The sequence below is a fragment of the Suncus etruscus genome, chromosome 5 (assembly GCF_024139225.1).
Source record: "Suncus etruscus isolate mSunEtr1 chromosome 5, mSunEtr1.pri.cur, whole genome shotgun sequence".
NCBI classification, from domain to species: Eukaryota; Metazoa; Chordata; class Mammalia; order Eulipotyphla; family Soricidae; genus Suncus; species Suncus etruscus.
Window position 1 is genome coordinate 50,516,693 of NC_064852.1, and position 25,144 is coordinate 50,541,836.

The window sequence follows — 25,144 nt, forward strand, 5'->3', positions numbered from 1 at the left end:
TGGAGGTAAAGCGTTTGCCTTTCATGCAAGAGGTCATCGGTTCGAATCCCAGCGTCCCATATGGTCCCCTGTGCCTGCCAGGAGCAATTTCTGAGCATGGAGCCAGGAGTAACCCCTGAGCACTGCCGGGTGTGACCCAAAAACCACAAAAAAAAAAAAAAAAAAAAAAAAAAAAAAAAGAACTGCAACAGGCAGATTCTTCTGGAAATGGTGCCTCTGAATAAAGATTTTCACACTAAGAGAAAAGCTGACTATATTTGAAATAAAAAGGAAAACTTCTTGAAGCAAGCTCCTCTACTCCTGAAGTTAAATACAGGGGAGTAATACAAAGCAAGCAAGTTCCTTTCTCTACTATATATGTTTTTTTCGCTCTCTCCACTATATTTTAAGCAAGCACTATATTAATCAGCAAGGATAGATTATCGAAGTATAAATATTAAGAGAAAGATCAAAAGCCATTTAACATGTTTTCCAAAATGTTGTTAGTCTTATTCTTTTAAAATGTATTGATACTCAAATGATAAAAATCCAGCCACCTATAAATCAGTCCATTATAGAACCTAATAAGGACACAGACATAAAATTATTCACCATAAAAAATAAAAAAGATTCCCCTTTACTCCTTTCCCTCTTCTCTCTACCCTTTTCCCTCCTCCCCCCCCCCCCAATTATTCACCATAATGGAACCTATTAGATTTCTTTTCTTTTTTTCTGTTAACTTTCTTGATGCTTCTCAAGGAACTTAGTTCTACTGAATTTAGAGTCATCATTAGAACTTTTTGATCCTATTCTCTCCCCCAAAAGTGTCCCCATTTACAAAATTTTTTGTTTTGTTTTGTTGGCCACACCCAGTGGTACTCAGGGGTTACTCCTGGCTCTGCACTCAGGAATCACTTCTGGTAGGCTCAGGGATCAAACACAGGTTGGCTGCATGCAAGGCAAAATGCCCCTACCTACTCTAATATTGGTCTGGCCCCAAATTACAATTGATGCTGGACAACCCAAGAGCAGGACAAAAGCAATAAACATTCAAAACAATAAAATTAATTAAATAGAAAACTGAATTACCTATCATGCACTGTCCTGCCCTAAAAATATACACACACGCACAAACACAGTGTATTAGGAATAAAATTTATTCTAAGCGAATGGCGTAAAGAGTTGCTATTTTCAGATCCTGTGCATTTGCATATCTACCCATAAAAATTAAAGAAAGACCCATCAAACTAATTTAGTCTCATTCAGAACAATAATTTGATTGACATACTTGGAAGTCGTTAACTATAAAGCCTAGATGTGCACTTTACTATTAAATTTTTCTAAATTTATTTCTTTTCAGCTGAAAGTGAATGTATGTTTCAAACTCTGGTTAACATCACCATCAAGTTATTTAACACTTGAGTAACTTGAAACACTATTTTAGAATACACTAATTCTTAAAGCATTGCCAATAATGACCCAAATTTGAAATGTTACCAAAATACCACAGACAAACAATGAAAAAGAAATAAAACAGAAGATTCTTACTTGTCCCATTGGTGGCCCTCCCATCGGGGGCATCATTTGTGGCATCATTCCATGAGGTACAGGAGGCATATTGGCTCTCTGACCCATTGGGTGCATTCCCATTGGGGCATAATGCATGCCAGGGTGCCCCATCTGAAAAACAGCGACAATTTAAAATTAGCCAGTAACAAGAAATGCTCTAAGTTCTTATTTCCACAAATTACCGAAAGCAGCCTATGTTCACTAGGTCAACATATAACCCGATAGTAGTTGGGTTAGTGTATATTATAGTCTTTATAATAAATTTGAAACTGACCAAATTCCTAACCTAAATGGAGAAAATTCAATTATCATTACCAGACAACTGAGAAATAAAAAAGCTGTGTGTGTGTGTGTGTTTTTAAATGCTGCCTTGGACCAAACTTCTGATATAATTCGAGTAAAAAATATGAATGCCGATTGGTGAAAAATGGTGAAAACCACATCTATGTTCGGTTTCACTTTGGCACACAATAATACTATCTATGTTATTTATCTTTAAAAAAAAATCACCTCCTACCTGAATTTAAACTTCAAAAAGCTGAATGTACCCACTTAACTCATGGGAAGTCTAGTCTTAGAGAAAGAACCTAAGAAGTAGGGAGACCCAGGAACATTTTCCTCGTTTAAAAAGAATATATAAATATATTATACATCATATATATATATGTGTGTATATATAAATCCATATATCCAAACACGATCTTTAACACCAGTAACACTGCATCTGCCAAAAAATTAATTCCCCCCCAAATTTAAATCTGACAGTGACAGAAGCCATCTGCAAACAAGAAGCTCGTCCATTGCAAAGCGCTGGGGGAAAAAAAGGTAACTATTTCTTTACCTATAAGTCCATTGTTCCCAGCTGCACCCTCCTCTAGATTGCAGAGATTACAGAGTCTAAGAGCTGCTCTGAAAAAATGTATCCTTCTAGAACTACGTATCCGATGCCTTTTGCTAAAATGGGGCCTTACTCCTATCTCTGCAGGAGGCTTCGCCCGCGCCAGGCCCGGCAGCAACCTCCAGGGCCCAGATCTGCGTCCAGGCAAATGCCACCAGACACTTGCAGGCTCCCCAAGCTGCCTTTTGTGCATCCCTCCCCGCCCTCCGTGCTTCTCCCTTCCTCGCCCCTTCCCGTCCCATCCCCATCTCGAGCTCTGGCTCCGTCCTCTCGCTTCTTCCTGTCTGACTCCGATTTTTTTTTTTTTTTTTTTTTTTGCATTGTGCCGCTCGTCCCCAGCCCCCGCTGAAACCCTTACCGAGGGCCGTCTCCTCAGGAAGCCGTCAGCAGAGACCCAAGAGCCGGAAGAAAGGCTGGAGCCGGATAATCTCCGCTCCCCGTCCCCGGGACCCTGCGTGGGAGGATGGCTCTCCATTTCACTCACCATGAGGCCTCCGCGCTCAGCTCCAGTCCCCGGCCTCATCGTTCGGGTTCTGTACTGCTCCGCCGGGCGGCCACTGCCGCTGCACCTACCAATAAGGAGAGATCTGATTGGCTGCGAGCCCTGCTGGGGAGGAGGGGCCAAAGGTGAAAGGTTGTTCTACGCTGCGGGGGCGGGATCAATGGGGGTCAAATCAGCTGACAGGCTTCCTCTTTGTCCAATCAGAGCGTAGTAACTCGCAACTAGCTCTGCAGCGATTGGTCCCTTCGCTTTAAGCTTCCCTCGGCGCCGTCTGCGTAGCGGGGAGGAAGGGAACTCCGGAAGTTGCTGCGCCGAATCCTCAACCCGGAAATGCCTCACCCGGAAGCGGGTGGGCCAGAGGGGCCTCGTCTCGTTCTCCCGCAGTCCAAATAAACTTGAGTCTGTCTCAAGGGTTGTGCGAGCGAGGGAGGCCAAGTAGTGACTTAAGCTCAGGGAAGGCCCCGGTGGGGATGCGCGCGGGATTTTTGGCTGCTCTGAGGCGGAGGGAAAAGCAGCGGGTGTAGGTGGGCTTGCAGGGAATCCGAGCTGGAGAGCTCGCGCCGTGGCCTAGTGGGTCTAGGAGGGGTCTGCAGCCCATCGAGAACCAAGCCCAAAGGGGAAAAAGGACTTGACAGTTGAAACGGAGAAAGGGGATGTCTATGGCCGTTCAACTAGGAAAGAAGGCGCCCGGGAAAGACGTTGGGGACTAAAAAAAAAAAAATCAAAGAGCAACCACTGCCCTGGCTCTGCTTGCTAGGATCAGGCTTCGGGGTTGCCAGGGGGGCGCACCTTGACAGTTAACCTAAACCAAAGCGGTTTGGGGATTAAGATTTGGGGGATTTAAGAATGGACGTAGGGGGCCCGGAGAGATGGCACAGCGGCGTTTGCCTTGCAAGCAGCCGATCCAGCACCAAAGGTTGTTGGTTCGAATCCCGGTGTCCCATATGGTCCCCCGTGCCTGCCAGGAGCTATTTCTGAGCAGACAGCCAGGAGTAACCCCTGAGCACCGCCGGGTGTGACCCAAAAACAGACAAACAAAAAAAAAATGGACGTAGGGCGTTTACCTTGCATGCAAAAGGACTGTGGTTCGAGTCCCGGCATCCCATAAGGAGCCCCGGGTGTGCCTGCCAGGAGCGATTTCTGAGCGTAGAGCCTGGAGTAACCCCTGAGCAATGCCGGGTGTGACCCAAACATCAAAAACAAATAATAAATAAAGTTATAGGGGCCGGAGTGATAGCATGGAGGTAAGGCGTTTGCCTTGCATGCAGAAGGACGGTGTTTCTAATCCCGGCATCCTAAATGGTCCCCCTTGCCTGCCAGGAGCGATTTCTGGGGAAGAGCCAGGAGGAACCCCTGAGCGCCGCTGGGTGGGACCCCAAAACAAAAACAAAGAATCAGGGGCACTGCACGGGCCTAGCGCTTGGATCGGCCTTGGGGCTAAGCCGGGACACACAGTGTGCAATAAACCGTGGAAGAAGGTGGCTTGGTAAAGACGTTAGGGAAGTAAGAATCCGTTGTACAGCACACGCGAGCGTGACGAGCTGGCCACGGGGAAGACTCGGATTAAGGGGTGCCAGGGCAAGCGTGCTTGGCTCGGAGGTGACGACGCAGGGAAGATTCAGGCCTCCAAGCTCACACTTGAAGCTTCCCAGCTCTCCTGCAGACTCAGAGACCTCAGGGGGCCGCCAGAGAGATAGCACAGCGGGAGGGCATTTGTTGGCCTTGCAGGCGGCCAACACACACAAGACAGACTTCGGTGCGATTCTTGGCATCCCATATCCATAGGGCCCCCTCCCTGAGCCTGCCAGGAGCGATTTCTGAGAGCACAGAGCCTGGAGTAACCCCTGGGTGTGACCCAAAAACCAACAAACAAGAAAAGAAAACAAACAAAAGACTAATGACCTCAGCATCCTCCTATCTTTTCCTAGGAGTGCTCGGACTCAAGTCGGGGTCCTCCTCCAACCTTGGGGCACCTCCTTCCTCCCTACGCCTCCTCGAGAGCCCCAACGCGCCAGGGCCTTGATGGAGGAGGCCTCGGCCAAGCGGCTTTGATTGGTGGCCGCGCGCGAGAGGCGGGGCCGGAGGGATTCCAAATGCTCCATCCTAGAACTCGGGGTGTCTTTCCCGCCATGTCGTTCGTGGAGCCGGGGAGGCGATCGCCCTCGTCGTTGCGGCGCCGCCGCTTCGGCACCCCCGCGCCACTCCCTCGGCGGGTGCTTTCCCCTTTTTCCCAAGGGGACGGCTGGGGCGAGGGCGAGATCGACGAGGATCTCGAGGGCTGCGACCCGGTGGCCCGCGACCTGCGTGCGGAGTTCTCGGCCGGGGCTTCCTCGGAGCCTCCTCGGTACCACCGGCCGCTCCCGCCCGCGGGGGACGGGTCCCCGGTTCTCCCCGAGAAGCGCAACGGCACCTCCCCAGTCGCCGCCGGGGGCCGAGCCCAGGGCTGGCGATTGCCCGTCCAGCTCCTCTCCATTCTCTGTTCACTCCTGTTTGTCATCCTCCTCGCCTGCCTCCTCGCCATCACCTATCACATCGCGAAAGGTATTGAAGCTCTCGGGCCTTGGAAAAAACGAAACAAAACAAAACAAAAAAATCTGTCCTGAGTGAGATTGAGTTTGGACCTTCTTCCCCTTTGTCTTTTGTCATCCCCTCTCCGTTCACATCAAAGAAACAAGCTAGTGGACTAAAAGCCCTCTTCTGCACTTTGCTCTGCTCTTGCTTCTTCTTTTGTCTTGAGTGGACCTTCCCTTCTCTGGAGACTTTTTAAAATTTTTAATCGAAGTTTAATGGACCTTTGTTTAGGGTGTGTAGTTAGTTGGCTTACATTGCAGAACCTAAGTCTAGTTGACATTCAGTTAACAGTTAGTAAAAAAATTTTTTCATGAGTCCCTTTTTTTGTTTGTCTTTTGGGCGGCCACACTTGGCGATGCTCTGAAATTATTCTTGGTTGTCCACTTAGAAATCACTCTTCGGTCTGCGGGGTGCAAGGCAAGTGCACTACCCGCTGTGCTCCTCTTTTTAAGAGAACATCACAGTTAGCTGGGTATTTAGGAAGAAATATTTTGAAGTTTATGAAAAACTGGCCAAGTTAAACAAATACTTAAAAGCATTTGGGAAAAGTGTAATTAAAACTGGATATATGTTTGTACCAAGGCTTTAAACACACACACACACACACACACACACACACACACACACACACACACACACACACACGGTCAAAGAACTGTTGTGCATTCGTAGTTACTTGCACTCAAAATTCCTGAAAGTATTCTGCCTTTGCCCAAATTTATGTTAGGGAGGGGGGTAAAGGAATTAGTCCTCTCAGTTTTATCTTTGCAACCCTGTGTAAGGGTATAGATACGTTGTAGGAAGTATAGTGTATTCTTTTTAATAGTTTAATTTTTGTGTGTCAAGTTGAAATATCTCTCAAAGAGGAATAAAGATGTCATTTGAAAGGTGAATTGTATCATTGAGTGTTTTATACATTAATGAAAAAACTTCAATTTAAATAAATCTCAGTTCTCTGGTGTGATATTGGCCATTACTGAAAAACAAAAACAAAATCTAATTTTGGTTTATAAAAATCATCTAACTCCTAGTCATTAAAATTAATTTTACTTCACTGAATAGAATTTAACCTGTTTACCTCCAGTTTTTTCTCATTGCTTCCAAATCCCAAGTAGGTTGTAGATGGCAACGAATAGCTTACTGTGAATGAATTTGATACAGAAGGCCTATTGGCACATTAATGTTTGAGCTTATGTTATAAATTTTGGGGGATATAAATTGTAAAAATTTGGGGTGCCAGTGGTTTACTCCTCCTTCTCTTCCCAGCTACTTGTTTTCACTACAATCTTAAGAGGTTTTTTTGAAGGTAATTTACTTTGTTGTTGTTGTTCTGGGAGATTGCGGGTTTTTTTTTTTCTTTTCCATACAGTCACAAAAGCAAAAGTGGGTTAGTAGAAGTCCTTTGCTTAACTCATTGAACTGTGTTTATTTTGGATAATGGACAAAGCACAGATAAAACTTACTATGTCTTGTAATTTGTATTTAATAAATAATCTCCACAACAACCAAAAGAAGTCAGTGTTCCCATTTTACACATATACTTAAAGGCAGTTAAGGTGGTTTTGTGGCTATTAAATAGTGTGCCCTTGTTTCTGACTCAGGGCACTTTGCATAACTACATTTACTGTTCAGTTGTTTTTTGTTGGTTTGTTTTTGGTTTTTGGGCCACACTTCGTGACTCTCAGGGATTATTCCTGGTTATGTGCTCAGAAATCGCTCCTGGCTTGGGGGACCATATGGGACACAGGGGGATTCAGTCCATCCTAGGCTAGCAGGGGCAAGGCAGATGCCTTACTGCTTGCGCCACTGCTCCAGCCCCTATTTCAGTCATCTTTTAAACTCAAGGCTTTTCTTGTATTTACAGGGTTGCATGCTGAGAACTTGAAGAAGGAAGATGGTGTTCACACTGGGCTGTTAGGTAAATCCACTTTTTTCTGGATTTATTTTTGAGCACAGTTGTGTTTATCCAGCTCATGTTCAAACTACAAAATTTTAATCTTTTTTATTGGCATGCATGGGGGCTAAACTTAGTTAGAAATTTGTATATTTATATGGTGTGCATATATATGTCTATCTATATCACAAGTGAGTAATGAATTTTTTTTTTTTTGGTTTTTTTTTTTTTTTGGGCCACACCCGTTTGACGCTCAGGGGTTACTCCTGGCTATGTGCTCAGAAATCGACCCTGGCTTGGGGGGACCATATGGGACGCCGGGGGATCGAACCTCGGTCCTTCCTTGGCTAGCGCTTGCAAGGCAGACACCTTACCTCCAGCGCCACCTACCCGGCCCCGAGTAATGAATTTTTAACACAGCTCTTGTAACAAAGATCTTTCTGAAAGATACTTCTTCCCAGAATGTTTTAAAATTTCTTCACAGATTTAAAAGGAATAATAAGAACTTAAACATAATTTAGGAGCAATTAAAACAACTGTTTTTTAAGTGATACTATTTCTTTTTTTTTTTTTTTTTTTTTTTTGTGGTTTTTGGGTCACACCCGGCAGTGCTCAGGGGTTATTCCTGGCTCCAGGCTCAGAAATTGCTCCTGGCAGGCACGGGGGACCATATGGGGCGCCGGGATTCGAACCGATGACCTCCTGCATGAGAGGCAAACGCCTTACCTCCATGCTATCTCTCCGGCCCCGATACTATTTCTTTATTCAGGAATAAAATTTGAAAAATGCCTTTTACAAACCAAATTTCAATACTTTTATCATGCTGAGTGAAGTTAGAAGAAGAGGGATAAAAACAGAATGAGCTCTCCTGTATCCCGTAGGATATAAAGAAAATTCACAGAAGAATAACAGCCCAAAATGCAATAGAAATGAAAAGCAGAATTCTTTTTCAGTAGGAAACTTTCTATTGGATTTTAGATTGGGGATAAATTAGGGAAAGGAATACTGGGACAGTGTTGGAGAGGGGGACTGGAGGGAATCCATTTAAACTCAGTGGTTACAGAATTGTTCATAGTTGGGTTTCAGTCATAGAATGTACACCACCATTTACCAGTGCACCTTTCCTACCACAAATGTACCCCATTTAACTACCCCTAACCCCTCAAATTATCATGTCTCTGGGACAAAAAGCAACTTCTTTTCTATGTGGTTAACATAGACCAAAGCGATAGTACAGTGGATAGGGGCCACTTGCCTTGTATGATGCAGCTGGCCCAGGTTTGATCTTAGGCATCTATATAGTACCCCAAGTCCACCAGGAGTGATTGCTGAGTGCAGAACCAGGAATAACCATGAGCATCAATGAATGTGCCCACATTAAAAAAAAAAAAAAAAAAAGATTAGCATTCAGCATACTTTCAGGAATTAGTGATTAAGAATAGGATACTATGTAGATTTTTTAAATTTAATTATTTATAAATATCTAGTAGAAAAATTAAGGGTTATTTTGTATTGTAAAATGATTTTGAGTTAAGATATGTCTGGCAAAACACTCATTTATGATGTAATTAATTTGACTGAGTACTCTAAATTAGGGAGAAAAAAAGGTTGAAATTTCATTTTTCATGACTGATTTTAGCTAAACTAATCTACCTTTTCAAGGTTGATCCTTCTCCCACTTGATACAAAGTATACCTTACCTGATGTTACAGAAAGGAGCTTTGTTCTCAAAAACTAATTAGTTTGCTTATGTGCCATAAAAACTAATCTGAGCTCTTCTTGGTTATGAATATCTGTATTTTTAGTTACTTGTTTTATCAATATAGTTACACTATTTTATTTTTGAGAAATATCCAAGATTCTGAGGCTTTCATGGTTCTTGATCTGGCAACTCGATTCAATAGCAACAGTTTTATAAACTAAACATGAATTTTAACTACTTATTTAAAAATTGACAAAAAAAAAATTTTTTTTTTGACTTGAGCTGTGGTGCTCAAGGGTTGCTCTTGCTCTGCACTCAGAAATTGCTCCTGGTAGGCTCAAGTGACCATATGGGATTCCGGGGCAAGTCTGTCCCCAGTCGGTTGGCCAAGTGCAAGGCAAATGACCTACAGCTGTGTTGTCACTCCACTCCCAAAGTTGGCAAAATTTTATATTTATGGTCTTCACATGCACTGCCAGGATGATATGCACTACAAGTGGGGGGTGGGTGGCAATTTTTCTACTTGCTGTCTTGGTATTATTACATGTCTAAAGGAACACACACCTAAAAACATTACTATGCTAATAGAAAGTAGAAAAAAGACCAGGTCATATATTTCATTATATTCCAATTGTTACGGAACAAAATCATTGCTTCAGAGAATAAGTGTTTTCCCCAATCTTCTTTTCTTTTTGGACCACACCCAAAGTTACTCAGGGGTTACTCCTGACTGGATTCATGGATACATCTGACTGGTCAGGGCTCATATGTGATGCCAGGGATCAAACCATGTCAGCTGTGTGCAAAGCAAACTTCCTACCCAATGTACATCACTCTGGCTCTGAGCAGATTGTTTATTTCTGGGTTTGGGGCCACACCTGTTGGTGTTTAGGGGTTACTCCTGAGTCTGTGCTCAGAAATCGCTCCTGGCAGGCATGGGGGACCATATGGGATGCCGGGATGCAAACCACCATAGGTCCTGGGTCAGCCATTTGCAAGGCAAACACCCTACCTACTGTGCTATCTCTCTGGCCTCAAGAAGATAATTTTTTTGTTTTTGCCAATGACATGAAGTTACTTAAGATTCAGGAGTGATCCTAACAACAAGAAGTAACTTCTGTATGATGATAGCAAGAAAGTATAAGTAAACAGTTCTACCAAAACAAGATCTTTTATTTTTAACCAGAGCTCCAGTGATCAAATGGAAAATATAATCAATATTACCTAATTCAATTTCCCAGGGGTTAATTTGAGAGTAAGTATAATAGGAACATAGTTTAGCAAGTATATATTATAATATGCGTATTCTTTTTTTGGGGGGGGGGCCACACCCAGCGGTGCTCAGGGGTTACTCCTGGCTGTCTGCTCAGAAATAGCTCCTGGCAGGCACGGGGGACCATGTGGGACACCGGGATTCGAACCAACCACCTTTGGTCCTGGATCAGCTGCTTATAATATGCGTATTCTTAAAAGTCTTTTTTTAAGAAGCCATGCCAAGATGATTATACTGATAGAAGGTTGAGAAGGTTTCTGTTATTTGACCTAACAAGTTGTTCTAAGTAGGAATTCTGTATGAAATAAATTGAATACAATCTTTAAGAGAAAACATAGGCCAACATTTCTCCTAAAGATTGTATTCAATCTTTTTCTTGGCTTCTATACAAATTAAACCTGAATTGACTGACTTAAATATCAAGGAAAATTACTCCATTAAGTGACCTTTTATGAAATGCTTGATTATCCTTAGATTATAATTTCTATAAAGTTGTCATACAAAGAAAATTTAGAAACTGGATTGAAAACTTAATTAAGTTGTCCATTATGTACAGAAAAGCCTAATGTGGCCTCCTCTTAGATGATGATAATTTTTGTAGTGTTTCACTGTATTTTTCCCCTGTTGTCTAGGAACAACATAGCTAAATATAAGGTTTGGTTAATTTGTTTTACTCTTTGTTTTCTGGCATACTGATGTTCATACATGTTGCTTTATATTTTAATGACTGTTTCTTTTGGTTTTTCTCACTATTACTATTTTTTCTGTTAATCTTCAGGTAAGTTTTAAAAAATCAAGAAAAGGGGCCAGAGTGATAATATTGTATATTCAGGCCCAAAAAACCTCCAGGAATGATCCCTCAGCACAGAGCCAGGAATAATCACTGAGCAGTGCCAGATATGCCCCCCCACACAAAGAGAAATATATCAAAACATGATTATGTTGAGTGCCAATGATATAACGTTTTCCTAGTATAGCAAGGAGAAGGTGTAATTAGATTTATTTTGACTTCATTGTTCAAAAAGCAGTATTGGGTGCATGAGATTCACTGTACTCTTCCCTCTACTTTGTCCATGTTTGAAATTGTCAGTAGTAATTTTTTTAAATTTATAATAGTGGTTTTTTTTTAAATGTTGCTCTGTTACACCCACAACCAGAATTCAAGGTCTCTTCTATCATTGTACTTAAGTCTGGTTTTGTCTACCTTATGACTAACTTTGTTCAGTATGATACTCTTAATTACTTTTAAATTACTTAAATCTTAAATCCTTTCTATTTTTAATTTAATCAATATAGTCTCATGAGAAAGAGTTTGATAGGTAATAATTTCCCACTAATCAAATATGTATTTTAAAGTTTGATCCCCTTGAACACTGCTGGGTGTGGTCCCCAACCAAAAATAAAGTAAAATTAAGACCAAGCTTTGTGAGAGGTTATAGGAAGTATTTATATGAAGAAACAGATGGGATCTCTAATACTTTCCACCAATGGTAAGTTAAAATTTGGTCTTGTCATTTGGGGAAAAAATTGAATTATTTGTATTCTGCTGTTTTATTAATAAGTCTTAAGAGTTCATTCTGTATACATATATCTACCTTAGTCTTTTTCATTATTGCATTGTATTATATAGTATACTGTTTTTTTAAACCTTGCAAATCTTAGAAGTGATTCAATAGCCTTACACAACTGAGTCTGCCAAGGTGGTGGGGTAATTAAGTTGTTGGGGACCTTGAGAAATTTGGTTCAGGAGAAGTGTGTTGACAATGGCGATGGGTATGGTTTTAAAACATATCTTTGACATTTCATATTAACAGTATTCAAATCATGGTGCCTATATAAACAATTTTTTTAAAAATAAAGTTCTACAATTTGACTTGGAAGTTATCAGGTGCTGTGATATTTAGTTCCATTACTTGCATAATTGCTTTCATTATTGTTAGGTATAAGTGTTATAAATAATATAGTATATAATTGATTGCATATTATTGTTTTGATAAATATTGTCCAATGTGTAAACATTGTAAGTTTTTTCCCCTGGTCCTTTCTTTTTTCCTCTAATATACACAACTACTTTATATTTCTTAACTTGATAAAACTTCTAAATTTTGACATATTTCTGTTTGACAAACAAAATTAAACAATGTTTAATTACTAAATTTTTTGTTGGATACTTGTAGAAATTTAGAAAACTGCCAACATATTTTTTATTAAAGTTAAGTACACTTCAACCAAAACCACTTATTTTAGTACCGTAGAGATTGTGTAAGGGTGAAGGCACTTCCTTACACATAGCCAGCCAATCTTGGTTTAAACCCTGTCACCACATTCCCTGAGTACCACCAGGAATAAGCCCTGAATACTGCCAGGTGTTGTTCAAATTTTTTCAAACAACTCACTTTTTTTTTGTGTGTGTGTGAAGCAAAATATGTTTGTTTTTAGTTTGTTTGGGGCCATACCCAATGGGTACTCAGGACTTACTCCTGGCTCTGCATTCAGAAATCGCTCCTGGCAGGCTCAGAGGACCATAATGTGATGCTGAGGATCGAACCTGGGTCAGTCCTGGATTGGTGGCTTGCTAGCCAAATGCCCTACCACTGAGCTATTGCTTTGGCCCCAGAATACATTTTATTGATCGAAACTTGCTTAGAAAGATGGGAGAAGAGAGAAAGTACACATTCAGGAGAGTGCATAGTGTTTTCTAGAGTGTAAAAGCAGAGATAGAGACCAGTAAAAAAAGATAAGGAAGAATACAAGCAAACCAGGATTATTTCTTTTGAAATATTCAAATAAAATCCACATAAGTGAATATAACACTTGAGCAAAAGAGTTGAAATAGAAATCTACCCTCCTGGGGCCGGCGAGGTGGCGCTAGAGGTAAGGCCTTGCATACCAAGGAAGGACCACAGTTCGACCCCCGGCGTCCCATATGGTCCCCCAAGCCAGGGGCAATTTCTGAGCACTTAGCCCTGAGTAACCCCTGAGCATCAAACGGGTGTGGCCCAAAAAACCAAAAAACCAAAACAAAAAACAAAAACAAAACAACCAGATATCTACCCTCCCCCATCTCTGATCTTTGCTTTAGGTGAAATCGTTGATTTCAATAGCTTTCAATTGATACAAAAGATGAATTTCTCTCATTTTATCAATTGATAAAAATTGAACTGTAGGAAAGAGTGTATATGCTTATTAAAAACTTTGATCTTTCTAGTCTTTCTAGAAATTTGTTACAGATCCCTGATCCAATCAGTTGTACAGAGAATTATTCTTGGTTTTTGTTTCTGTTTGGGATCTATACATGACAATGCTCAGGTAGGATTACTTATTCCTGGCTCTGTGCTCAGGGATCACACCTGCTAAAGCAAAGAGGACCATGTACTGTACCAAGGATAGAACCTGATCAGCTAAAACCATATCTACTGTAGTGTAGTATAACCTCAAAATATTTTTTTTACTGAATCAGAGACAAAAAGCCACAAATATTTATTATTAAGTTTTATTTGTACCGTGTTGGAGCACTGATTCCTTCTCCTTTGTTCACCTCCCTCCACCAATATCCCCAGTTTCCCTCCTGTCCTCAGCTTGCCTCTGTGGCAGTTTTATTTTTACCTGTTGATACTGGTTTGCAATACTGTTACTGAGTATCATGCAAATCACTGTACCTCCTTTCCACACCCAGTTCTTCTAAGTGATTACATCCCACTATCATATAGTATTCCCTTCTCTGTCCTTCCACCCTCACCGTATTGTGACAAGCTTTCTACTAAATACCAAACTTCTTTGTTTCTAATGTCTTTGAGTATTGTTCTACTACTGCTCTCTCAAATATTTGCAGCCTTTCTATGTCTTTTCTTTCTGATTCATTTCACTCAGCAATGAAGAGCATTACTTTTAATAGTAAATACAGGAATTTAAAAAATACAATATAATTATGATTATGTACTGACATAATGGTTACTGTTTTACATTGTTATTTGAACATAACAGTGCAGGGCAGTTTTCCTGGTGATAATCCCATTTATTAAAAATAGAGAAATATATGTATATATATGCAGTGTTCATTGTTTACATAGAACTAGTATATACATACCCACAATTCTTTTTTTTGTTTTTTTTTTTTTGTTTGGTTGGTTTTTTTGACCATTCCCGGTGACGCTCAGGGGTTACTCCTGGCTATGTGCTCAGAAATGGCTCCTGGCTTTGGGGGGATCATATCGGATGCTGGGGATTGAACCCAGGTCTGTCCTGGGTCAGCTGTGTGCCAGACAAACGCCCTACTGCTGTGCTATCGCTCAGGCTCCTCATACCCACAATTCTTAAACATCTGATTTCTAGAAAAGATGCTTAGGAAAAGGAACAATAATATAGTGAGTGGGCATTTTCCCTGCACACAGCAAACCTAGGTTTGTTCTACTACATATGGTCCTCTGAGCCAACTAGGAATTAGCCATAAGCATCTGACAAATATGCCCCCAAAACAAACAAACAATTTTTTTTTTATTTTTGGTTTTTGGGCCACACCCGGTGATGCTCGGGAGTTAGTCCTGGCTATGCGCTAAGAAAACGCTTCTGGCTTGGGGGATCATATGGGACGCTGGGGAATGAACCCGTGCAAGGCAAATGCCCTACCACTGCGTTATTGCTCTGGCCCCAACAAATAAACAAATTTTTAAAAAGGAGAAGGAAGACTTAATATGCATTTGTGCCTTTTAAAACTTACATTAATACTTGTCAAGACAGGCTTTACAAGACTGAATTTTGAGCTTAAGAATTCTGGAGGTATAGTGACTTGCTACAAATTTAGTTGTTGAGTTGCCAAATTCTGTGGCTTTTTCTGCTTGTTCTTGAAAGAATTGAGTAATTTTCAGAAAACAAGCTCTTCTAAACCAGCATTTCTCAACCAGTGGCCAAATGGCCCCTTGCGGCAGTAGAACAGTCCAAAGGAACCACAGGTTAAAATTGCATAAATGGGGGGGGGGGTCACAACATCAGACTAAAGAGTCACTAAGTAGGACAAGGGGACACAGGAGGAATCAAGGTTGGAAGTGTGGGCCATTGTCAGAAAAAGGTGAAACAAACACTGCTGATCCATGATATTACATTACTGTTTATCTTTTAGTGCTATTATTATGACTTGACCTTGTTTTATCAATGAATATGTTTATTTAGTTTAAATGAATATGAAATAAATTGTTCAATGTAAATGAAACACAAGAGTGTAGAACAGGGCTGTAGACATAGTACAAGTACAAGCTTGCCTTGCACATGGTCAAGCTGGATTTGATTCCCAGCATCTTATATGGGCTCTCCTCACTCCCCAAGAGCACTGCCAGCAGTAATTTCAGAGTGCAGAGTCAGGAATAAACCTGCTGGATGTAGTACAAAAACAAAAGCATGTTGTAGAATAATAGTGTTTATTTTTGACAACTCAAGAGCATTCTTGTATTAAACCTGGCAGGGTGTTTTATTAAATAACCTGAAAAAAGAAACTTGATGAATTCTGGCTCATTTTGTTGTTTTTAATCTATTTTTCCTGAGAATTTGGAAGTTTTATTATTCCACAGCAACCCTCAAACATCCCTGAATTTTTTGTGTTACTATCATTGTTCTTCGTGGGGTTTTTTTTTTTTTTGGATTTTTTGTTTTTTTTTTTTTTGGATTTTTGAGGCCACACCCGTTTGATGCTCAGGGGTTACTCCTGGCTAAGCGCTCAGAAATTGCCCCTGGCTTGGGGGGTCCATATACCGCGGTCCTTCCTTGGCTAGCGCTTGCAAGGCAGACACCTTACCTCTAGTGCCACCTCACCAGCCCCATTGTTCTTTGTTTTATGTTTTGTTTTTGTTTGGGGTCCTACCCAGTTGTGCTCAGGGCTTACTTTTGACTACACAGAAAAGCATCCTATCCACTGTACTCTCGCTCTCTCTGACCTCTATTACAATTTTTCTAAAGGCTGTATATATTGTAAGATGGCAAAATTATAATAAATTGTTGGTTATTTTTTTTAACTTTTTTCATTGATTGATTGATTGATTGATTGGGTCTTGGGCCACACCCAGTGGCGCTCAGGATTCACTTCTGGCTCTGCACTCAAAAATTGCCCCTGTCTGGCTGAGGACCATATGGGATGCTGGGAATCGCCCCAGTTTTTCCAGGGTCAGCCTCATACAAGGCAAATGCCCTATCACTGTGCTATCTCTCCGGCCCCATTGTTGGTTATTTTAACAGCACTTTTAACAGGATAGCCACCCATAACTTGCATCTTATGTAAATTTTAGTTTATTTTCTTTCGATCCCTTTATCCCAGTGAATTATCAGGAAATTTATACTTTGGCTTTTACTATGGTTTTGCCTGTCCAGTCCAAAGTTGTATTAAAATTCTGAAGGCTGACACTACTTGGATAGTAGAACGAGGGTTCGATTTAGTCCTTAAAACAATTGCACAAATGATTTGCTACTGAAATATATCATTTTGCTTAGGGTAATATCAGATTTTTACCTTTCTGTTATTTGCCCATCTGCTGTTTCTGTACTCAGTGGAGGCATCTGAAAGCCTGACTGCCCATTTGTCAAGAAAAGGTACACAGCTCTATTCTCTTTCCTGGTGATGTCTCATCCATTCTTATGTCTCTTTCCCAGAAGCCCTACCACCATTACACACTCCAGCTATACACACAAGTACAAACACCACATGCTTTATACTTCAAACCTGGGGGAATCTTTCTCACCTGAAAGTAATCCCCTCTCGTTATGCACAGGCTTTTTAATCTATGCTACCATCTATACTACATTATCCTATACAAGATATTTAGGGACAGAGCTATAGCACAGTAGGTAAGAAACATACCTTGCACTCAGTGGATCCGGGTTCAATCCCCATCATCCCATATGCCCCCCCCCATCCAAGTCCCTTCGGAGTGATCCCTAAGCTCAGAGCCATGAGTAACCCCTGAACTTGATTATCACCCAAAAACAAACCAGCAAAAAAAAAAAAAAAATTGAGAATTTATCTTGCTGTGTCTGAGTGCCTCTTTCTCTTTTTTTCTCTTTCCTTCTGGGTCAAGTCTTGTATATGTTCTCTTTAAAAGAATGCAAAGGCAAGAGAGCAAATCAAGGAAAATAAAAGGGTCTTCATAAATACTTTTCCAGTTTTTCTTTTTCTTTTTTTTTCTGTGAGGAATGGGGAAGAAATGGTAACACACCCAGCTGTGCTCAGGGGTCATTTTTTTGGTGTGCCCCATTTTTTGGGGTGCCCACAACCAACAATGTTCAGGAGTTATTCCTTGCTCTTCACTCAGAAATTACTCCTGGCAAGGGCCAGAGAAATAGTACAGTGGTAGATTGTTTGCCTTGCATGTAGCCGACCCATAAGGGACAGTGGTTTGAATTCCATATGGTCCCCCGAGCCTGCCAGGAACAATTTCTGAGCTCAGAGCCAGGAGTAACCCCTGAGTGTCGCCGGGTGTAACCCAAACCCCAAAAAAGAATGATAGTAATTAAATAAAGCAGTTACCAAAATATTAAAAAAAAATTACTCCTAGCAAGAATCAGGAATCCATAAGGGATATGGGGGAATCAAACCCTAGTCTGCTAGGCACCCTTTCTGTTCTATGATCTCTAGCCCTCAGGGATTTTCACTCTGGTGGTGCTTGGAACTCATATTGTGGTGTCACTTATTAAAATGGAATTAACCTATTTAAGGCAAGCACCTGAACCCTTCTGTTCTATCTCTCCAGCCCTTATATTTTTAGCCCCCTACATTTTTTTTAAATGCTTCATTGATTTTAATGTGTCTTATATCTTAGTGTTTTTGTTAGTGAGCTTCAAACAGATCATCATATATTGGTGTTGCATTTTGTTCATCTCAAAAGTCTGGTCATTTATAAGTTATTTTCTTGTCTTCTCAACCTGTTTACTTGAGACTTGGGATACAACTTATCAGTAGTTATGGCTTAATAAATTTGTATTGGGATAATTGGTATATCCAAAAATATTCAAATTAGTTCTTTGTATTGTCACTTTTAACATTCCTTCATTCTTCTATTTCTCAATATTTTCGCCTTCATATATCTAACATGTACTAACATTTTTTGCTACTTTTTTAAAGAAAATATGTTTCCAATTTGATTGAAACATTCTAGGATCCTGTGCATTTATATATTTGTCATTAACTTTAATATATTGAGCAAGATTAGTGGGTAAGAGTAGATTTGTAATGTTTATAAAAAATCAGTAAATAATATGGATATTTTAAATTTCATTCATATATTAAAAGTGCATGGAATGGAAAGTACTAGGTAATATAAAAAGCTGTGCTTCATAAAAGTAAATGAAAAATGTCAAGACATTTAGCGGTGAAATATTATAACCATGTTTTAGAGATTACATTTATAAAACTAAGAATAAGTTGTATTCCCCAGTTGAATTTCATTTTTTATCATGTATTTACTAATAATCAAATTAAAATATTTAATAATGTGATTTCTAATTGTGTCTTCAGATTTTTACATATTTAACATAAATTTATTTTTAATTGATAATTTGTGTTCTCCCCGCTTTCTTCCATTAAGGTTTCTGGACTTTACTTACAATATCACTAACTGCTGGATTCTGCTGCTGCAGCTTTTCTTGGACAGTGACTTATTTTGACTCTTTTGAACCAGGAATGTTTCCTCCTACTCCTCTTTCTCCTGCCAAATTTAAGTAAGTATTCTTATTTCTTCTGGTTGCTTTTATTTATTTGTTTATTTTTGTGGTGTTGGGGTTCAAACCAAGTCTCTGCTGGGTTTGTGCTCTTACATTTCCTTGTTTTTTACTTAGCCCTTTTCAATTAATTGAAAACATCTAGAATAAGAGTCTGCTTAATTGCGAGACAATATATTTAGATTCTAGTTGTTAATTCATAATATATAAGTGACATATGGGTTTCTTCTTGGATAATCTTTAGATTAATGAAGACAAGAGTAATAGTACTTCAAGGAGGACTTTAGCCTTGCCCATAACTGACTTGGTTTTGATCCTTGGTATCCTATATGGTCCCCTGAGCACCACCAGGAATAATTCCTGAGTCTGAGCCAGGAGTACCCCCTGAGCATTGCCAGGTGTATCCCAAAATATGAAAAAGCAAACCAAATAAGTGAAGACAAGCCCTTAAAACTATGTATTTGACAATGCAGTTATTTTTCAGAAAATGAAATCTAATAAATGAGGTGATACTTGAGAAACTTTAATGGTTTTTGTTCTTTAAGGAAGAAATACCATTAAAGCGACTTATGAAGACCAGAAAGAGGAACATAGAGATAGTATAGATATTAAAGCTTTGCCTGTGGTTGGTTCATGTTCATTTTTCAGCATAGTAATATGTTCCTCTGAGCAGTCTGCAATAAGTCCTGAGAACCTCTGGGTATGACCCAAATCCCACTACAATGAACAGCCTATAAGAGTTGAAATAGTTTTGAACAAAAGTAAAACAGTATTGTATATTTTGCTATTATGTTTGCATGTAATGTAAATTTATGAATAATGGATCATGTTTCATAATGTAATTGGATTTGGGGGGGTTGAATTTTGGATATTAACAAATATTTATGCTCCCCAATTTATATACCTAGATTGAATTAGATGCATTATATAGTGGAAATATATTAAATTTCTTTAGTCTGTACATTCAAAATTTGATAAAATTTAGTAATGCAGTTAGTTAACTTAGTTTAGCCAGGGAATCACAAGTTTTGATGTTAATGTCCAAATACGATGAAATAAGACTTTTTGTTTAATTTATAAACTAATGAGTGGGGAAGGATAAAGAAAGAAAGAAATTCTTTAAAAGATTGGTTTATTATCATAGTATTATAGTTATTTTATTACTATTGCTATTACTACCAGCTCCAGCCCACCTTGTGGATAAATTGTAGAGGTTATATAAAGTTTGTTTGGGGGATTATTAAGTTCTATAAATGATGTTAATCATAGATGCTGCTGTCCTTCATTTATATGTTTTTATTCTTTGATAAATTCTTTAGTTGAATCACCATAAGGTACAGTTACAAAGTAGTTCATAATTGAGATTCAGTCGTATAGCCTAACAACACAGTGCACATTTCCTGCTACCAGTGTCTCCAGTTTTACTCTTGCCCTCCCCCACCTGCCTCAGTGGCAGACTTTTCCTCTCTTTCTTTCTCTCTCTTCCTTTCTCTCTCTCTTTCTCCTTCTCCTCTCCTTCTCTCTCTCTCAGATTACAATGGTTTGCAATATTGTTACTAAAGAGGAATCATGTATATCACTCTCTCCTTTCTTTTTTCTTTTTTTCTGGTTTTTGGGCCACACCCGGTGATGCTCAGGGTGTCAGATGCTCCTGGCTATGCGCTCAGAAATTGCTCCTGGCTTGGGGGACCATATGGGACACCTGGGGATCAAACAGTGGTTTATCCTAGGTCAGCCACATGTAAGGCCAATGCCCTACCACAGTGCCCCTGCTCCGGCCCTTAAATTTTTTTTATTTAAAGAAAATGCTTCACATAGTTGACATAACTGATCATAATACATTTGTTTCAAGATGACAGAAAACAGTTATTAAAAAAATAGAAAAACTAAAAATATAAAATGGAAGAGAAGAAAAAAGAAAGAAGAAAAAATTCAGTAGTAAGTATATTTGTAGGGCTGGAGAAATAGCATGGAGGTAAGGCCTATGCCTTTCATGCAGAAGGACGGTGGTTCGAATCTTGGCATCCCATATGGTCCCCCGTGCCTGTAAGGGGCGATTTCTGAGCATAGAGCCAGGAGTAACCCCTGAGCGCTGCCGGGTGTGACACACACAAAAAAACAAAAACAAACAAACAAAAAAGTATATTTGTGAAAATTATTTTATCTCCAATAAAGTCTTTAATACAATAGCAGAAGGTTTAGTAAGTTCTTTTTCTTAAAGATAAGAGATAAAAATATGGGCCCGGAGAGATAGCACAGTGGCGTTTGCCTTGCAAGCAGCCGATCCAGGACCAAAGGTGGTTGGTTCGAATCCCGGTGTCCCATATGGTCCCCCGTGTCTGCCAGGAGCTATTTTTGAGCAGACAGCCAGGAGTAACCCCTGAGCACCACCGGGTGTGGCCCAAAAACCACAAAAAAAAAAAAAAAAAAAAGTCCAAGAATTTATCCATTTCTTTCAAGCTCTCATTTTGTGGTATAAAAATTCTCAAAGTGATCTCTGATTATCTTTTTGAATTTTTGTAGTGTCTGTTGTGACTTTCACTCTTTCATTTCTGACTCGATTCTCTTTCTTTGTGAGTCTTTATAATGGTTTATTGACTTGCTTATTTATTCAAAGAACCAACACTCATAATTAAAAAACAAAACAAAACAAAAAAACAAAGAACCAACACTCATTTTTATTGATCTTTTGGATTGTTCTTTGGGTTTTTAGTTTGTTCACTTTTGCTGTAAGTTTTATTATTTCATTCCTCCTGCCTGCTTCTGACTCATTTTGTTGGTCATTTTCCAATTTCATAAGCTGTGAGGTTATTCTATAGCATTTTTTGAAACTTCCTTCCTGATGAATACTTGAAAAGCTATAAATTTTTCTCCTGATCTTGCCATGTCTCACAAATTCTGATAGTTTGTGCCTTCATTTTCATTTCTTTCCAGGAATCTTTTGATTTTCTCTTTGATTTCATCCCTGACATGGTTGTGCAGTTGTGAGCTGTTTAATTTCCAGATTTTAAAGTTATTTCTATGTTCCTGTGTGTAATTAACTTGCATTTTTAATGTGTCATGGTCTGAAAAGATACTTGATATAATTTCTAAACTCTTGATTTCATGTATGTGTGTAGATATGTATATCTACACACATATAATTACATATATACACACACACCCTTTCAATTTCTTCCTATAAAGCCTATATATCCTGGATGTGAAGGCTATCTGGCTGCAACATCTGTCATGCCATTGATCACCAGGGTTGATTCCGCTGATCTGGCTGGCTAGGCGGTGTCCCCTTCCTCCCTCACCACTCCATGTGTGTCCCTCCCGAAGCTGCGCTCGGTGGAAGAGGACAGCATTCCCCGAATAGAGACTGATCTTCTGTCGAGGGTATACGAATAGCTGTGCTCCCCTGCTAGAACCTCCAAACAAGCTCTCAAGCCTATATATCCTTGTTGATTACTAGTCTGGTTGATCTATCAATAAGTGACAGGGCTATTGTCATCTCCCACTACTATTGATGTGTTTCTATTAATGTCTTTTTCTCAAGTCTAGTAGCAAGCTTTTTAAGTATTTTCTGGCCCCTTATAGAGTGGGTATAATTATTTTTAGGAGTATGATTATTATGAAATGACCTTCTCTGTCTCATGTAACCATTTTAAGCCTGAAGTCTATATTGTCTAATATTAGCATGTCTACCCCAGTCTTCTTGAGAGAGTTGTTTGCTTGAAGAATTGTCTTCTAACCTTTGACTTTGAGTTATCTTGGCTCTAACTATTCATAGGTGTTTCTTACAAGCAGCAAGATATTGATATAATTTTCTGATCCCATTTTGCCATTTGTCTCTTAAATTGGTGCATTTAGTCCATTGACATTGAGAGTGATTATTTGAATGATTATTGAGAATGAGGTAATTTAGAGGACTGGTATGCATGCCTGGTATATACTCGCAACACTGCCAGATGTAGATTGTTCAGGTGATCTTTAGTGCCACTGTACTGAAGCATTGAACCATCCCACAGTGCAAGGCTGACTAATGACCAAAAAGAGTCATATTCTCCCCCACCCCCATTCACTGAGCACTACTTGAAGATACATTCTAAAAAAATTATTTTAAATATTTTAAATAATTTTAAATACTTGAAATTGTTTTGGTCTCATTAACCTACACTTAATGGTACAGTACATCCTATATCTTACCTCTAGCTTGATTGAAATTTTTAGTTTGTTAAGCATTGCAATGCCTATTGACATCAGTTACTTGATGAGATACAAATCTAATGTGTTAATATAATAAAACTCAACACAATACAATTTCAGTTTTATTCCTATCATATTTTCCTCCTAATTTTCAACTAATAAGTAACTTTTTTAATTTTTTGTTTGTTTATGTCTTTGGGCCACACTCTATGGTGCTCAGGGTTATTCCTGGCTGGTTTAGGGGACCTTACAGAATGCCAGAAATCAAGCCCCAACTATTAAGTAATCTTACAACTTGGATTTCAGAAAGTACCTGGCATATAGAATCAAAAAATTTTATGTAGACTGTGTTTGTTAGAACAGGTGTTTTTTGGGGGGGTTTGGGACAAGATTGATTTTTGTGTTTGTTTTTATTTAAAGCATTATGATTTACAAAATTTCTCATAATTGAGTTTTAGACATACACCAGCACCAATACCACACCAATGTTAACATCCCTCCACTAATGTTCCCAGAGTTAATCCCATGTCATTACCCCAGCCTGCCACATTTTTTAACAGACACATTTTTTTCAGTTTGGTTGTTAAAGTTTAGATTTCATGATTTAATTATTGTTGACTTGAATATTTAGTTTTGTTCTTTTCTCTTTTGGGGGGGTGTTTGGGTCACACCCGGCAGCACTCAGGGGTTACTCCTGGCTCTACACTCAGAAATTGCTCTTGGCAGGCATGGGGACCATATGGGATGCCGGGATCCAAACCACCTTCTGCATGCAAGGCAAATGCTCTACCTCCATGTTATCTCTCTAGCCCTTGTTCTTTCTTTTGGTTTTTTGGTTTCTGAGCCATGCTTAGAGGCTACTCCTGTCTCTGAGCTCAGGCATCACTCCTGTCAATGCTCAGGGAACCATATCGGATGCAAGATTGAACCTGGGTTAGACACACAAGACAAGTGCCCTACCCTCTGTTATACTGCTTTGGCCCCAGTTCTGTCCATTCTTTTTTTTTTTTTTTTTTTCTGTCCATTCTTAATACCACCAATGCACCTGAGTTCCCTTGGTGTCTTTATCTTCTTTTATTTTACATATGACTTTCTCCACTCAATTTTTTTCAATCTGACTATGCTCGGGGGCTAAGAGTGTTCTAAACCCCTATTTAAACCATTGCATTACTTCATGCAGTTATTCTAAATATCACACACAGGTGATATCCTGTATTTATCTTCTTTTGTCTTATTTAACATAATATTTTCCATTTTGTCCATGTTACAAGGAATTGCATGATTGCATCATTCCTTACAGTTATGTAGTATTCCATTGTATATATGTCCTACTGCTTCATGATCCATTGTTGGACATCTAGTTGACTCCAAACTCTTAGCTATTGTATTAAATGCTGAGAGAGTGTACATATGTCCTTTTTGAATGTTTTATTGTACAGGGGATAAATACCCAAAAGTATAATTGCTCGGTAACTCAATTCTGAGTTTATGAGAACCTAATTGGATTTTTTTTTAAAAAAAAAAAGTATCCTCCTGCCAGCGCTAGCCTAGGATGGACCTCTGTTCGATCCCCCGACATCCCATATGGTCCCCCCAAGCCAGAAGCGACTTCTGAGCACATAGCCAGGAGTAATCCCTGAGCGTCACTGGGTGTGGCCCAAAAACCAAAAGCATCCTGAACTAAGATATTACCAGGTGCCAGAGAATACAGGGAGTAAGTGCAGCTCTTGTAGATCCTCATTCACTCCCTTATACCATAGAGGCCTAGGAATGCCATCAGATGCCCTGAGCACCACTGGCTATATATGCTTGCATACTTCCAAGCAACATCTAGCTCCATACTAGTCATTTGGGTGATCCCCAGCACT

General features: G+C 39.7%; 2 protein-coding genes across 6 annotated transcripts in view; one reads left to right on the top strand and one right to left on the bottom strand.

The window, feature by feature from the left end:
• The window catches only part of PRPF40A (pre-mRNA processing factor 40 homolog A), a 49,716-nt gene extending 46,678 nt beyond the window's left edge, over nucleotides 1–3,038 (bottom strand). For 2 of the 5 annotated variants that reach the window (XM_049772990.1, XM_049772994.1), the window contains exons 1-2: nucleotides 2,931–3,029; nucleotides 1,528–1,659 (exon numbers count right to left, since the gene is read on the bottom strand). In XM_049772990.1, coding sequence (XP_049628947.1) covers nucleotides 1,528–1,659; nucleotides 2,931–2,969 — 171 coding nt within the window. In that variant the 5' untranslated portion in view covers nucleotides 2,970–3,029. Of the gene's footprint in view, nucleotides 1–1,527; nucleotides 1,660–2,804 lie in introns of all 5 variants that reach the window. The other 3 variants (XM_049772993.1, XM_049772988.1, XM_049772989.1) reach the window with 3 other exon arrangements.
• Nucleotides 3,039–5,077: 2,039 nt separating this feature from the next.
• Nucleotides 5,078–25,144, top strand: part of ARL6IP6 (ADP ribosylation factor like GTPase 6 interacting protein 6) — a 34,870-nt gene continuing 14,803 nt past the window's right edge. Inside the window, exons 1-3 of the mRNA XM_049773045.1 lie at nucleotides 5,078–5,489; nucleotides 7,384–7,437; nucleotides 18,953–19,085. Coding sequence (XP_049629002.1) covers nucleotides 5,078–5,489; nucleotides 7,384–7,437; nucleotides 18,953–19,085 — 599 coding nt within the window. The remainder of the gene's footprint in view (nucleotides 5,490–7,383; nucleotides 7,438–18,952; nucleotides 19,086–25,144) is intronic.